We start from the raw sequence: 15,698 nt of genomic DNA on the forward strand, positions 1-15,698 counted from the left end.
TATGTAAATGGCCTTGCCATTTGTACTATGTTCTTTTCTAGCTGAGGATACAGGCACTGTTTAAGTGGAACAGAGTGGAGGCTGACCTTGAGCTTCTTGTGCAGGGCAAATTCAATTAAATTTGTTTAAATGTTTGGACACCACTGATTTAGATGGACTCTTAATTGGTACATAACAAAAATGGTGGCGGGTTTCTCACTCTTTTCATATTCTATACTACGCCATCTTTCAAATAACACCTATTATGAAAAATCTGATTGGCAAAATTTTAATGATTTGGCTTCACAGTGTCCAACATTCACATTTCTTGCCATGATTATAGTTTTCACAACGGAACGTATCAATTAATTTGCGGGGCTATAATTGTCATAGGACAAAAAAGTTTCCACCCATTTCCTTTTCCAGACTATACTAGCTAGCAAATGATTATAAAAAAATCTGATTGGCAAAAAAAAATAAAATAAAAAATGTGGTGGGGGGCTACACACCGATTGTGCTCCGAGGCCTAGAATTGCATAGAACCAGCCCTGCAGAGGATCATTAATTTTATCATACAATATATACAGCTAATTGAATTATCCCCAGGGCTCTAAATTTTTAACTGTACTACCTGACCTGAAATTAAGTGTTGTAGAAAGACAACATTGTATATCATATGATAATATAGTGGCCTACATGGCCCAAAAATACTGTACATTTTTTGGACTATAAGCCACACCCACCAAAATTTTACAAGAAAACTATTTTCCCCGCCGCACTGGAATATAATCAGCAGTTTTCAAAGTGGAGGGAAAAGTAGCGATTTATAGTCCAAAAATTAGAGTAGCCACTTTCCCGTGGTAGCAAAACACTGAAAATAACTGTAATTTTTTTGTGAAGCTAGAAAATGTAAACCGGTAACAGGAGTTGTTTTGTCCTCGCACCTCCACGTGTGAATATATTTTGCAAATGCAAAGTGAAAAAAGCTGTAACAGACAAATAGGTTTGGTTAATACTTAAAAAATAAAAAGTGAATGTTACTTGCGTTTTTTGTTTTTTTCTTTTTAGGTGGGAGGGCGCAGTTTCACAGATTATGTGTTGTGGTAGTTAGTAAAAGAAGACCATTTCTATTGAAAACACCCATCCAACTATGACAGAGGCAGCTTTCACATTTTCTTGAGCTCTCGGGCAGTTTTCTCGATGGCCTCTCGGGGCTCGCTGGGTGGCGGGATCTTGAGGTCTGTGGGCTCCACACCCCAGACCTCCGTAGCGTACTCTGTGATGGTTCGGTCGCTGGAGAACTTGCCCGTCGCCGCGATGTTCTTCACCACCATCTGGGTCCACTCCTTCGGATTCTGGAGCGGGAAATAAAACCACTGGTCAGGATGGGTTAGTTTGGATTGCACATTTAGAAAATTCAATGGAATGTGGTCCACATCACCTGATAGAGTTTGTTCACTTTCTCTTGACATTTCACATATGCTTCAAAGTCAGCGAATACTTTAAACCTGAAGTGCAACACAATAAAAATTGGATTTGTAAAAAGGTGGTGGTTATTTTTGTTGTTGCTGTTATCAGCCCACCTGTCATATTTGAAGAGCATTTCAGTCAAATCCTTGAATAAATTGGGATTTTTGGGACTGAAGAATCCGCTGGTGATCTGGTCCATCACTTGTTTCAGCTCCGGGATCTTGTTGTAGTACACCATGGCGTCGTATCTTTAAAAAAAAAAAAAGAAAAAAAAAAAAACGCAACTATAAGCTCAAATTTTATTGCAGAAAATCAATTTTCTACAGTTTTCTCTTTGGGTACCCCTTTTTGTCCATATTTGCCACATCTTCCACTGTCATGCCAAAGATGAACAGATTTTCCACACCAGCCTCCTCTGCCATCTCCACATTAGCGCCGTCCATGGTGCCGATGGTGAGCGCTCCGTTTAGCATGAACTTCATGTTGCCTGTCCCCGACGCCTCGGTTCCCGCAGTGGAGATCTGCTCAGATAGGTCTGTAGCTGGGATTACTGACCACAAAAGACATGCAGAAAAAACATTGAATAATGTCCTGAAAAAAATTAATAGGCAGGTCATATTCATTCAAACGCAATTATAGAAACTACAGGAGGATTCAAAGAGCAAACCTCAGCCTAAGCAGCCAAATTCAAAGCATCGCCAGATATTTGGTTGAGTGGGACCTCTACCTTTGCCCTCACTCCCCAAAATGTCCTCTTTCTCACCACATCACCCAGGCTGCAAATTTGAGTAATCTAGGCTAATCCATTAAGAAAAAATCCCTTTCTGACCTCTGTGACCTTTGACTTCATTATGCCAAAATTTAATCACTGATGCCCCCACCTTTAAATAGCAAGTGCTAGAAAAATAAAATTTTACCTTTAATTAGGCAGTTAAACTAATTATACAAGTTAAACGTAAATTTAAATGACACAATAAAGATGTTCAACAGCACATACTGTATTGGAATTAATATAGAACTGTTTGAAAACATAGCTGATTTATAGATAGACCCAGCTAATGATATATATACAGTGGGGCAAATAAGTATTTAGTCAACCACCAATTGTGCAAGTTCTCCTACTTGAAAAGATTAGAGAGGCCTGTAATTGTCAACATGGGTAAACCTCAACCATGAGAGACAGAATGTGGAAAAAAACAGAAAATCACATTGTTTGATTTTTAGAGAATTAATTTCCAAATTCGAGTGGAAAATAAGTATTTGGTCACCTACAAACAAGCAAGATTTCTAGCTGTCAAAGAGGTCTAACTTCTTCTAACGAGGCTCCACTCATTACCTGTATTAATGGCACCTGTTTTAACTCATTATCGGTATAAAAGACACCTGTCCACAACCTCAGTCAGTCACACTCCAAACTTCATTATGGCCAAGACCAAAGAGCTGTAGGTGAAAGACCAACAGAGAGCTGGGACCACAGTAACAAGGCTACTATCAGTAACACAATGCGCCGCCAGGGACTTAAATCCTGCACTGCCAGACAAAGGAGTGGCTTTGTAAGAAACATTTCAAGATCCTGGAGTGGCCTAGCCAGTCTCCAGATCTCAACCCCATAGAAAATCTGTGGAGACAGAGTTGAAAGTCCGTGTTGCCCAACGACAGACCCAAAACATCACTGCTCTAGAGGAGATCTGCATGGAGGAATGGGCCAAAATACCAGCAACAGTGTGTAAAAAGCTTGTGAAGAGTTACAGAAACGGTTTGGCCTCTGTTATTGTCAACAAAGGGTACATAAAAAAGTATTGAGAATAACTTTTGGTATTGACCAAATACTTATTTTCCACCATGATTTGCAAATAAATTCTTTAAAAATCAAACAATGTGATTTTCTGTTTGTTTCTTTTTTCCACATTCAGCCTCTCATGGTTGAGGTTTACCCATGTTACCCAAGTGGTTGACTAAATACTTAGTTTCCCCACTGTACATATATAATAAAAAATAAAGAGTATCAATTAGAGCTGAAACAATTACTTGAATACTATGAGTAACTCAATTTCAAAAATTGATCGAGGCAATTTCTCCGCCTCGAGGAATCGTTTAATTTTGCCAGCTCTAAGCATGACGTTTTGCCCTGACTACTTTTAATCCGGCACAACGCGCTTAAGTCACGTGCGTAGAGGAAGAAGGGAGAGGGGGCGGCCATCTTTGATTTCAACCACACATGAATATAGAGCAGTGGTTCTTAACCTTGCTAAAGGTACCAAACCCCACGTGTTTCACAGGTGCACTCACCAAACCCTTCGGAATTTCATTATTAAGCCGAATTCAAAACCAAGCAAGCTAACATGTCTGTTTAAATTTCTTCCATATTTCGAATTTACTAATAATTTTGCCTTTTGTTGTTGATTTTCACGTTAGTAAATAATACTCATTTTATTTCACAGTTCCTTTTTAGTTTTCATGTCTATATTCTCATTTTATTGTCGCATCCTTGCATCACATACTATTTTCATGGCGTAAAATGAAGCTTTAAAAAAATTATCTACGCAGTTCACATTGTCTGTATCTCTGTTATACTCCCTCATACCAAGTGCGAGTCAACCTTCCACTGAGCAAATCGATTTCTCCTCCCATTAGATAGAGGGCTAGCAGTTGAAAGAAATGGAATAAAGCCTTTAAATATAAGGCAAAGCAGTCCAAAACCTGGTCTAAAACACCATTTTGCCTAGATTTTGTTAGTGTACAAAATAGGCTTCTGCGTTTCTTAAACTTCACCGAACCCCTGAGGCTTAGTCACCGAACCCCAGGGGTTCAATCGTACCCCAGTTAAAACCACTGATATAAGCCGACGAAAGCGAAGAGAAAGGCACAAAGAAAAACCAGAAAATGTCAAAAGTGTGGGAGCATTTCCAGCTGGAGACCAAGGCACTGTTTCATGTATTCACACAGCGTATTCACACATGTATTCACACTTGCATAACACTACCCCTGCCCAGCCCCGGCTAACCGCGGGTCCACCGACGCTACCGCACCCCCGGCTGGACCTGGCGACCGATGACAGGCCCGGCGACCCGACCGCCTAGCCCCTGCTCCACCGAAGACACCACGTTTACTCCGAGAGTGGAAGAGCAATACTATGGACAAGGTAAAATTAAGTTAACGTAGCACTAATAAATAAGATTAACATTACTGTATCTTGCTAACGTAAAGTTAGCCCTGCGGAGGGCTAGGTTTCAATTAATTGAAATGACTACTGTTAATGCATGGCTAACGTGTCTTTCATACAGGTTTTATTTAATCTGTAAAAACACAACGCTTTTGAGTGATGAGGGTGTAAAATAAAATAAAAATACTAAAGCTTACTAATTTAGCTCAGTAGTCATTGATGGATAAAACACCAAGTAGCACTGGTGCCTAATGTGATGCAATACAGCAGGTATCATATATTTATTTTGAACACTCCAAAAACTCTAAACCCTATCAGGACATACACTTTAGACTTAAACTTAACTAGAACTTAAAAATAGCTTGACACAAATTAAAATTCAATTGAAACACATGGGAAAAACACTTAACTTTTATGTGATGTGTGTTATCAAGCTTAATTTTTAGGTAAGAAATGAGAACTTTTTTAAATGAGGTCTCAAATTTTTTGAGAAAAAGCAGTGAATTTGTTGTTTTTTTCTAGTCACATCTGAGATGCAATTGTTGGCTGTTTTCAACAATGTCCATCAAAAATAAAGACTGTCTAAAATTGGTTCAATATTAGGTGAAATGCCTTGTTTTCCCATGTATATTTATCATTGCTCTTTACCTAAAAAAATGTTTTATCCGTTTACCCAATTAATCGATGGAATTTTCAGTAGAATACTCGATTACTAAAATATTTGATAGCTGCAGCCCTAGTATCAAGCATGGTTATTAAAAAATACCTTCAATTATCTGCATTTGCTAACTGAAAATAGAAAAAAAAAATCAATTTCTTTAACTTCTTGAACTATGGATTGGACATCTATCCCTGTCAATAATAGCCAATTAGATAACTACAGCACTCAATGAACCTGAAATGTGTGCAAACCTTTCTCAGCCAAGGAGACTCTGTAGTTCTCAAGGAAGATGACCTTCAGCTTGCTTCCCACCACTGGGTCGTTGTTGACCACGGCTGCCACTGAGGTGATCAGCTTGATGATCATCTTGGCCATGTGGTACCCTGGGGCGGCCTACGGGGGGCAGAGGTTGCTCACCTATTTCTGTGCGAGCGTGTGTGTGCAATGTTAACCTTTCCCCCGATGATCACTGTTCGAGGTACAAAAGGCGCAGACGGGTTCTTTTTAATGCCTGTGGAAATAATACGCAACTTATTATGAGTCTTCATACACTTGCTTATTATTAAGTCATGCATGCAGTGAAATTAATTAAAATATGAATGTGTACACCCTGCTAAGGTTCACTATGTACATATTGAGTGATATTAGAGACAAAGTGAGAGTGTGTGGTAGTCAAGTCCCACCCATAACTCAGTGGAAAATTCCTTGTGCATGGGCAAAATCGAATGTTTGTTTAGACTTGTAGTAGTGTGTTGCGGTGTTTTTCCCCCGAGGGAGGTCATAAGAACAAGGATCCGTGTACGCACGGTTGTACATGGTGACGATGTGCAGGCAGTTGAGCAGCTGCCGCTTGTACTCATGGATCCTCTTTACGTGCACGTCGAACATGGACGCCGCGTTGATCCTCACCCGGTACTCTTTTTCTAGGTACTGGGCGAACTTCACCTTGTTGTCCTGTGTAACACGATCACAAATAGAAACGCACATATTTAGTATGTAAGCAATTCTGCCAAAACGTGTCCAAATGTTTTGAAAGGATTTATGAAGAGACAATCACATCAGAAACTTTCACGGCAATGTTTGCATTGTGAAGATGCGCTTGAGCTTATTTTCTGCAGTGTTGCCAGCCGTCCCAATATGGATTGGACGTGTATCATCGTCAACGGCAGCCAATGAGTTAAGATTAAGATGGCTATGAGGAACTTTGTGTGCCAGGCGTTGTGCAATTTAAGTCTGTGCTTGCAGGAGACACGCCTGTACACATTATTAGGTCCTCAATATCACAAGATGTTGTGCGTGTACGGGAAAGAATGGGCGCACCAACTTTTGCCTTGAAGTAGAAAGGTGGCTTGTAAGTGAAATTTGTGTTCGTAAAGTCAAAAGTGAAAGAATTGTCCAAGCAACAAAGGTGTAAGGCTGCCACAAAATGATTATTTTGAGATTTGACTAATCGCCATTTTTTTGCGATCACGTCACTAATCAACGATATAAATCATGCTATTAAAAAATGTTATTTCTTGTTATAATAAAGCCAGCGAAAAAGAATAATTACTGAGTCTCGTTTTTTTGTTTTTTTGTAAATATTTGGGGGGCAAAACAAAAGACATCCCCCCTTTATTTTTTTCTTTTAAAACACATAGTAGTAATATTAAAAAAAATATTTGTATTTGTGAAATTATTGTATTATAATTTTTTACATTTTATAATATTAAAACAGATTTTTGTGTTTGAAAATGCAAGAGAATTACTTTTTCCATTTTGTTTTTAATTAAACAAAAAAAATAAAATCAAAAAGCGACTTGATTTTAGAAAATTAAAAAAAAAAAAACATTAAAAAAAGAGTTTAGTTAAATAACTTATTAGAATCAAAGGACTTCGAGGATATTTGTTTTTTCGTTCTGTGTTTAATTGACAAAAATATATATATACCAACAACTCATTGGGTGCCATCAGTCTTGTTTTTGGCAGCCCTTTTTCGTCTTAGTCTTTTGGACCATAATAATTATTAGTCTTCTTCATATTTTAGTCATCTCAAAATGTGTCTTAATAGTTTTTGTTGACGAAAACTCAAGACTAATTTCGTCTAGTTTTAGCCGATGTTAAAAATGTTTACGTCGGTAAAATTTAAAAAAATTACTCCAATAAATAATTAAAGGTTTTAAACTATTTCGAATGAAAATTGACAGACGAGCACATATTGCAGAGTCTACAAGGACAACACCAACTTGGTGATATTATACACTCAGCAGGAAAGCAGTGCATTATTTTCAATTAAAGCCCCTTTCAGACTTACACTGAACTCAGTTTAAATCCCGGGATTTTAACGGGTAGCCCTTATGTCTGAAAGCAATTTTCAGGGTCGACTGACACAGAGATGACATGGACATTTACTGGGTCGCGTCCTAATATAATGTCTGGGACTTATCCAAGACGCGACATGTGTGAAAGCAGGCATTTAATTCCCGGGTCACGGAGCGAAGGCTGATGACAATTTCATGGCGGGCCGATCGTCATTTCCTTTTTCACAGTACGACGAAAAGCGGTAAACAAACATCGCCATTATCAACATGGCAAACTGGAAATAGCCAAATTAAACTGGAAACCTATCAAATTAAAATGTCTACTGAAGCGCAGTGCTGTGGAGGAAACAGTCCATCATCCATCTTTGGAAATGTGTGGTTTATTTTGTTGTTGATGCCGACCAAAAATGACGCAATGTACGGGTTACAAAATCCCCCAAGCCACCCACGGGAATTTATCAGGATAAAAGTCTGAAAGGGGCTTTATTGTGCCCACCTGGATGCCAGAAGACTCTATGAATGTTATGCTAATGCTATGAGTTACATTTGGTGACTGATGATCACTCAGCACAGACCTTAAAAGACATTCTGTCGGGCCAAGATAAGAAAACAAATACTACCGTGTGCGCAAGGCCCAAGAGTGACACAAGCAGACACTGCTATGATACAGGCTAACTGCGCATAAAATGTCACACATTGTGAAAATGTGACTGATTGCATTTTGCATTTTCGTGTCGTTCTCTTCTCATCAGATGAAAACTGGCGTTAGGCTCGTTATGTTTTAGTCTCCCAAAGCACGTTTTTAGCTCAATATCGTCTCTTCATCGTCATGAAAAAAAAAAAATGGTTCCTTGACGAAATATTTTCGCTATCGTTGACGAAAACAACTGGCTGCCATTTACGGCAGTAGACTTCACATAAACATAACAAATATGAACAAAGTAAAAATGCAGTTTTTAACTCATTCACTGCCATTGACAGCGATACCGAAGAGTTGAGCAGTCAAAAAAGGAGTACTGTATTTGGATGATTTTTCCATTGATATTGCCTCTAAACGATTAATCCCCTGACAAGACAGTTCAATTAATTTGATAGTTGATTAAATCGTGGATCAGTCCATTAATCGTATGACCTCTCTCACCTGTTTGACTTTGGAGACATCCCGAATGAAAGCGACATCGTCCACAAAGTCATTCAGCCGCTGCAGTTGGCTGAGGTCCTTGACGTAGTCCTCGCCGATAACCTGAGCGAAAATACAGATATGGATTAGAAATTGCGAGAAAAGAACATACCAAAAAGCGTTTAGTATCAGGCTATGCCAGACCTCGGCGATTAGCTCGGCCAGTCCGGGGTTGCACAGCAGCAGCCAGCGCCTGGGAGTGATGCCGTTAGTCTTGTTCTGGAATTTGGCTGGCTCCAGGTCGCTGAAGTCGCGGAATCTTGGAAGAGAAACGCAACATGGTCAGAATATGCCTAGCAACGAGTGGCTAAGCGGTTTACGGTTGAGAGTTTGCAACAGGGGATGTGTTAATGTTGCGTTGTGATATGAGGACACAACCGGAGCGGCGTTTGCTCAATTTGTTGCATTGGACATCTTTTGAGGAAGCGACAAACAAAAGCAGCAATTTGTTCACCGTAATAAAAGAAGGGGGCCATGCACAGTATAAAATGGGTATCCTCAAAATAAATACAAAGTACTCAAATAGTTTGGCTGATAATAATAATAATGAAAAAAAAACTATTTACAAAAAAGAAAAAAAAAATCCTTTCTTTTTAATTAATTTTAACTGTGCGAAATATGTACATGATCTCGTATTAACTCGCTCAATGGCTGCTGAATCTAATCAAATTATGGCAGAATTTGCAATATCGGCAAATAATGTATCACCGCCTCCCTTTCAAAAAAAGGGGAGGGGGGGATCGATATTGTTTCGTATTGTCATGAAATTCGTGCTTTACACTGATTAAATACAAATGGAATTAACAGATAAACACATACAATTGATAAATGTATAAAATATAAATCAAATAAATGAAACAAATGCACTCATACAAATAAAGTATTTTCAAATCAAAATATGAAAAAAAAAATTCTAATGAAAAAGATGGCAACAAATATAAAATTGAAATATAACCAATATAAAACAAAATCAAAATAGCAAATATAAAGAAATATAAAAAGGTATTTACAAACAAAAATATAACATATTAATGCAGTTATCCAAACGTAAAAAAAAAAAAAAGCATGCATTACAATAAAATAAAAAAATATACAAAAACTAAGTAAAACTACTAGTTAAAACAACTAAAAATAAGACAACCCCCCCAAAAAACAGAAATGAACACTCCCAGCATGAATACAGTATACAAATATATATACAGTATATTGTGTGTATATACACTATATAGACATGACTGAAAAAGCAGTTTTTGCTTTTGCACCCCTTTTTAAAATAAACTGCTGTATTTTAAGCCAAAAGAACTGTTGTATTTGACAGTACAATATGTGTATATGCTGCCATAGCAGTTTCATGGCGCATTAAGCCCCCAAACTATTTTTAAATTTGTCCATTTTACCCTGAAAACCCCCGTTTACAGATGTCGCGCAACCGCTTTTGTTTCAACCCAGCCATAAAAATTATATTATTCAAAATGTCTCTTATTTTTGGCTTAAAATCATTAATTGATGTTTCATATTTCGTTAAAAAAAAAAAAAAAAAAACGACTTTAAAAAATTATTCACTCGCATATTTTAAACTTTTAAACAAATTACATCACAATGAAAAAAATAGTCTCTGTAAATAGGTCACGGATACCCATCTCATAACCATCGCTTAATTGTATTTTTTTGTCACTGTCGCATTTTCCCCAATATTTTAGATGATTAATAATCAATCCAAACTAAGAAAATTGAGAAAGAAAAAAAATTTAAAGGGTAACTGTTCCAAAAAGAAAATCTCGACCACTCCTTGATGTCTGCGATTTCTCCATTGCGACCCTTGTTATATTCTCATATATCTCATGCTCTCACCTCGAGTTAGGGTTAAGGGGTTAATTTTTTTTTTAAATGCCCTCCTGTTCAAAAATGTTCTTACCCCAGAAAATTGAGATATACAGTATATATTATCTTTGTGTAAAAAAGATGTCCACTGTGGGCCTCCTTTGTGATTAACTCATTGACTGCCATTGACAGGAATAGATGTCGAATCCATTTGAACTGGGATGGTCGGCATAGAATGATTATCTTTTCGCTCAATTTATGTTATCGCCGTCAATGGCAGCCAACTTGTTATTCATGTCTATGAAATAATATTCAAGCCGGTAGGTAGAACAGTAGGAAGAGTTGTAAATGGTAATATGCCAAAGTTATTGTTTCGTCAATATCAATTTTTAGAACAACTCTGGTTCATCTATCAACGTCAATAGCAGCCTTGACTTCATGAAAAAACTCCACAGGAAAATCGATAAGCTTCTTCACATGCTTACACTTGTGTCTTGATGATGTCGGAGTGTATCCTAGCGACTCCGTTGACGGCGTGCGAGCCCACGATGCAGAGGTGCGCCATGTTGACTCGCTTGCCTCCCTCCTCCTCGATCAGTGACATCTTCCTCAGCTTGTCCATGTTGTTGGGGAAGAGCGACGCGATTCTCTGTGTGGGAAATAAGGGGGGAGAGTGGAATAGTTGCATCAAATATAATTTCATTCTTGCTCGACAAGATGTTTTGGAACCTGTTGAAGCACTTTTGAGCAAGTGGAGCAAATCTTCAAGCAAACGGCCATGACAGATCTAGGCACATGCAACTAGACGGCCTGCATGTACGTCTTTTTCTGTAATTCGTTAAGTTTACAACTACAGTGGGGCAAATAAGTATTTAGTCAACCACTAATCGTGCAAGTTCTCCCACTTGAAAATATTAAAGAGGTCTGTAATTGTCAACATGGGTAAACCTCAACCATGAGAGACAGAATGTGGGGAAAAAAACTGAAAATCACATTGCTTGATTTTTAAATAATTTATTTGCAAATCATGTTGGAAAATAAGTATTTGGTCAATACCAAAAGTTCATCTCAATACTTTGTTATGTACCCTTTGTTGAATATATAAAGGAGGTCAAACGTTTTCTGTAACTCTTCAAAAATTTTTCACACACTGTTGCTTGTATTTTGGCCCATTCCTCAATGCAGATCTCCTCTAGAGCAGTGATGATTTGGAGCTGTCTTTGGGCAACACCGACTTTCAACTCCCTCCACAGATTTTCTATGAGGTTGAGATCTGGAGACTGGCTAGGCCACTGCAGGACCTTGAAATGCTTCTTACGAAGCCACTCCTTTGTTGCCCTCGCTGTGTGTTTGGGATCATTGTAATGCTGAATGACCTAGCCACGTCTCATCTTCAACGCCCTTGCTGATGGAAGGAGATTTTCACTCAAAATCTCTCGATACATGGCCCCATTCATTCTTTCCTTTACACAGATCAGTCGTCCTGGTCCCTTTACAGAAAAACAGCCCCAAAGCATGATGTTTCCAACCCCATGGTTCACAGTGAGTATGGTGTTCTTCGGATGCAATTCAATATTCTTTCTCCTCCAAACACGAGAACCTGCGTTTCTACCAAAAAGTTGTATTTTGGTTTCATCTAACCATAACACATTGTCCCAGTCCTCTTCTGGATCATCCAAATGCTCTTTAGCGAACCGCAGACGGGCCTGGACGTGCACTGGCTTCAGCAGGGGGACACATCTGCCAGTGCAGGATTTGAGTCCCTGGCGGCGCATTTTGTTACTGATAGTAACCTTTGTTACTGTAGTCCCAGCTCTCTGTAGGTCATTCACTAGGTCCCCCCGTGTGGTTCTGGGATTTTTGCTTACTGTTCTTGTTATCATTTTGACGCCACGGGGATCTTGCATGGAGCCCCAGATCGAGGGAGATTATCAGTGTTCTTGTATGTCTTCCATTTTCTAATAATTGCTCCCACAATTGATTTCTTTACACCAAGCGTTTTACCTATTGCAGATTCAATCTTCCCAGCCTGGTGCAGGTCTACAATTTTGTCTCTGGTGTCTTTTGAAAGCTCTTTGGTCTTGGCCATAGTGGTGTTTGGAGTGTGACTGACTGAGGTTGTGGACAGGTGTCTTTTATACTGATAATGAGTTAAAACAGGTGCCATTAATACAGGTAACGAGTGGAGCCTAGTTAGAAGTTAGACCTCTTTGACAACCAGAAATCTTGTTTGTAGGTGACCAAATACTTATTTCCACTCTAATTTGGAAACAAATTCCTTAAAAATAAAACAATGTGATTTTCTGTGTTTTTTTCCACATTCTGTCTCTCATGGTTGAGGTTTACCCATGTTGACAATTACAGGCCTCTCTAATCTTTTCAAGTAGGAGAACTTGCACAATTGGTGGTAGACTAATACTTATTTGCCCCACTGTATTTCCCCAAAGATTTCTGCTTTGCTTTTCATTGTTGCTTAGTGTTGAGTCTTCATATTTTCAAGTATTATCAAAAAAATATTGCTCAGTGAATATTTTTATGATTTTTTTTTTTTAGGAGGTTGGAAGGGTTTTATTTTTCATTATATTTGTTGTTATGCTTGTTTTTTCTATGAATATTTAAGGATATTTTGATGTATTGTGGTTTTTGTTGAACATGTTTGACATGACATTATTTTTTAAATGTTTGTGTTATCTGTGCTATTTGTTTTGAGGGGTTGGGTTTAAATATTTTGGCACTTGGTCATATAAATGGCGGAAAACACTCAGGTGACTTGAACTTCCGCTCTGAGACACCCAATTTGGCCACATTTCAAAATTGTCCAATATTATCGTGTGATACATCATTGGAAAGCTTATAATCTCAATTTTCTGGGGGAAGAAAAATTTTGAACAGGAGGGCATTTTAAAAAAAAAATTAAACGTGAAACCCTATCTGGAGGTGAGAGCACGCAAGAGCAGAATTAAAGACGCCATGACTTTAGCTAGATATTATCGCGTATGTACCTTGTTTAGATCCAAAAACTTCATGTAGCATGTATCACTGATTTTCAAGACACAGCTGTGAATGGCCACAGCTGGCTTTTGGGGGGATTTTATGGGTGAAACATGGTAATATAACAAGGGGCGCGGAGCAGAAATCGCAGACATCAAGAAGTGGTCAAGATTTTTTCATATATTTACTAGTGTTGCACTGATACCATTTTTTTGGGCCCGATACCGATACAGATACCTGGCTGTGCAGTATCGGCCGATACCGATACCATTCCGATACCACTCTGTTTGCAAAAAAACAAAAAAACAAACATTACATATATACAAACATATATATATATTATATATATATATATACGTATAAGGGATGCAACGATACATTTAAGTCACGGTTCGGTACGATTTTCGATACAATTCAATACATTTAATGCTCTGAAACAGAAAATACAACTGTTATTATTATTATTATTATTTTTTTTTTTTTTTTTTTTTGCTAACAAGCAAAAATAACAGTGCCATCATATAAACAAGCATTTTAGTGCATAATGTTTATGTGTTTACTTCTTACTGATCTGAAGAAATTTTGTATATACTGTAAGTGCTGAGAACAATCTTTACTGTTTGTAAAGTGGGGCACACTGTTGATTGCTGCAGCTCTCTTAGCAGCTATATTTACCATATGAGCAAAACATCCTATTGGTGGTCCGAGTCCATCTGTAACGTGCTGAATTAACAGTATTTGCAGCATTATCTATAGTCACTGGTATGGATTGATTTGGCCTGCTTAACTTCCATTCAGTCATGGCGGTTTCTAATTCATCAATGTACTATATGGACTATGCGTCGCTCTGGGCACACGCAGCTAATGGCATGGGATCTACTGTAGCACATCTAGGTTGCTATTTGATGATATCTCGTGTGTGCGCGCAAGAGTTGACATGGGATCTAACATAGGACATCTAGGTTGCTATCTGATGATATCTAGTGTGCGCGCTGCGCCGCTTGAGTGTTTTCTGGCCACAGAAGTCACTTCTGCTCATTACTGCACAACACCAGCATAATATGACAATCGACTTTCATAAACAGGATGAGTTTGAAGTACGGCGCTCTTAATTTGCCACTCATTGTTCATCATGAAACCATGAGTTTGCTTAGTCTCTCACGGTTTTAACCTTTCTGATCCCATCGGCGCTACTACAGCAAGCGTTAGCTCAAGCATGCTAATCGTTTGTGAATGTCATGTAAGAAAAGCAGCGTAACATCGCAGATGTGCGTTATAGTGAAGACCTTTAATATTGAAGACGAAGGTGTTATTTTCATTTGGTACTTGCGAGACAAAGACATACAGATGTCACGCATCGGGATGTGGGAAGTTGGCTCACGTGGGGAGGACAGTTCATTTGCGCTAAAGTGATGCCAGTAGATGGTATCGGCGCCCTAAATGTTGGTACTCGTCGATACCGATACCACCAATTCGGGCCGGATCGGCGCCCCCTGCCGATACTGGTATCGGTATCGGTGCAACTTTAATATTTACCCTTTTAAACATTTTTTTCAAATTTTCTTTGTTTGGATCAATTATTTATCATCTAACATATTGGAGAAAATGCAACAGTAACAAAAAATAAAAATACAATTAAGTAGTTCTGAGGTAGATATCCGTGACTTTTTTACAGACAACACTTTTTGTCCATTGTGATGTAATTTGTTTAAAAGTTTAAAATATGTGAGTGAATAATTTTTTAAAGATTAAAAAAAATTTTTTTTAATGAAATATTAATATCAATTAATGATTCTAAGCTAAAAATGACAGACATTTTGAATAATAAATTAATTACCTTCGTTTTATGGCTGGGTTGAAACAAAAGCGGTTGCACTATGTCTGTAAAAGGGGGTTTCCAGGGTAAAACGGACAAATCAAAACTAGTTCAGGGGTTTAATGTGCGATGAATCTGCTATGGCAGCATATATAGTTCTGTCAAACACAACAGCTTAAAATACAGCAGTTTATTTTAAAAAGGGGTGCAAGAGCAAAAACTGCTTTTTCAGTCTTGTCTGTGTTTTGCGCCCTATATATTTGGAATTGGAATGGAACTTTTGTTCTTATTATGATTATTGAATTTTTATTTTGAAA

The 15,698-nt window shown here is 38.1% G+C and overlaps 1 protein-coding gene across 1 annotated transcript in view; it reads right to left on the reverse strand.

The window, feature by feature from the left end:
- Positions 1-252: 252 nt before the first annotated feature.
- LOC130931358 (glycogen phosphorylase, liver form) overlaps positions 253-15,698 on the reverse strand; it is a 28,184-nt gene continuing 12,738 nt past the window's right edge. The window contains exons 10-19 of the mRNA XM_057860093.1: positions 11,060-11,223; positions 8,898-9,012; positions 8,715-8,816; positions 6,080-6,227; positions 5,726-5,784; positions 5,525-5,666; positions 1,792-1,999; positions 1,563-1,697; positions 1,421-1,487; positions 253-1,334 (exon numbers count right to left, since the gene is read on the reverse strand). Of these exons, the coding sequence (XP_057716076.1) occupies positions 1,146-1,334; positions 1,421-1,487; positions 1,563-1,697; positions 1,792-1,999; positions 5,525-5,666; positions 5,726-5,784; positions 6,080-6,227; positions 8,715-8,816; positions 8,898-9,012; positions 11,060-11,223 (1,329 nt within the window). The 3' untranslated portion in view covers positions 253-1,145. The remainder of the gene's footprint in view (positions 1,335-1,420; positions 1,488-1,562; positions 1,698-1,791; positions 2,000-5,524; positions 5,667-5,725; positions 5,785-6,079; positions 6,228-8,714; positions 8,817-8,897; positions 9,013-11,059; positions 11,224-15,698) is intronic.

Source organism: Corythoichthys intestinalis, chromosome 15, assembly GCF_030265065.1.
Source record: "Corythoichthys intestinalis isolate RoL2023-P3 chromosome 15, ASM3026506v1, whole genome shotgun sequence".
Lineage (NCBI taxonomy): Eukaryota > Metazoa > Chordata > Actinopteri > Syngnathiformes > Syngnathidae > Corythoichthys > Corythoichthys intestinalis.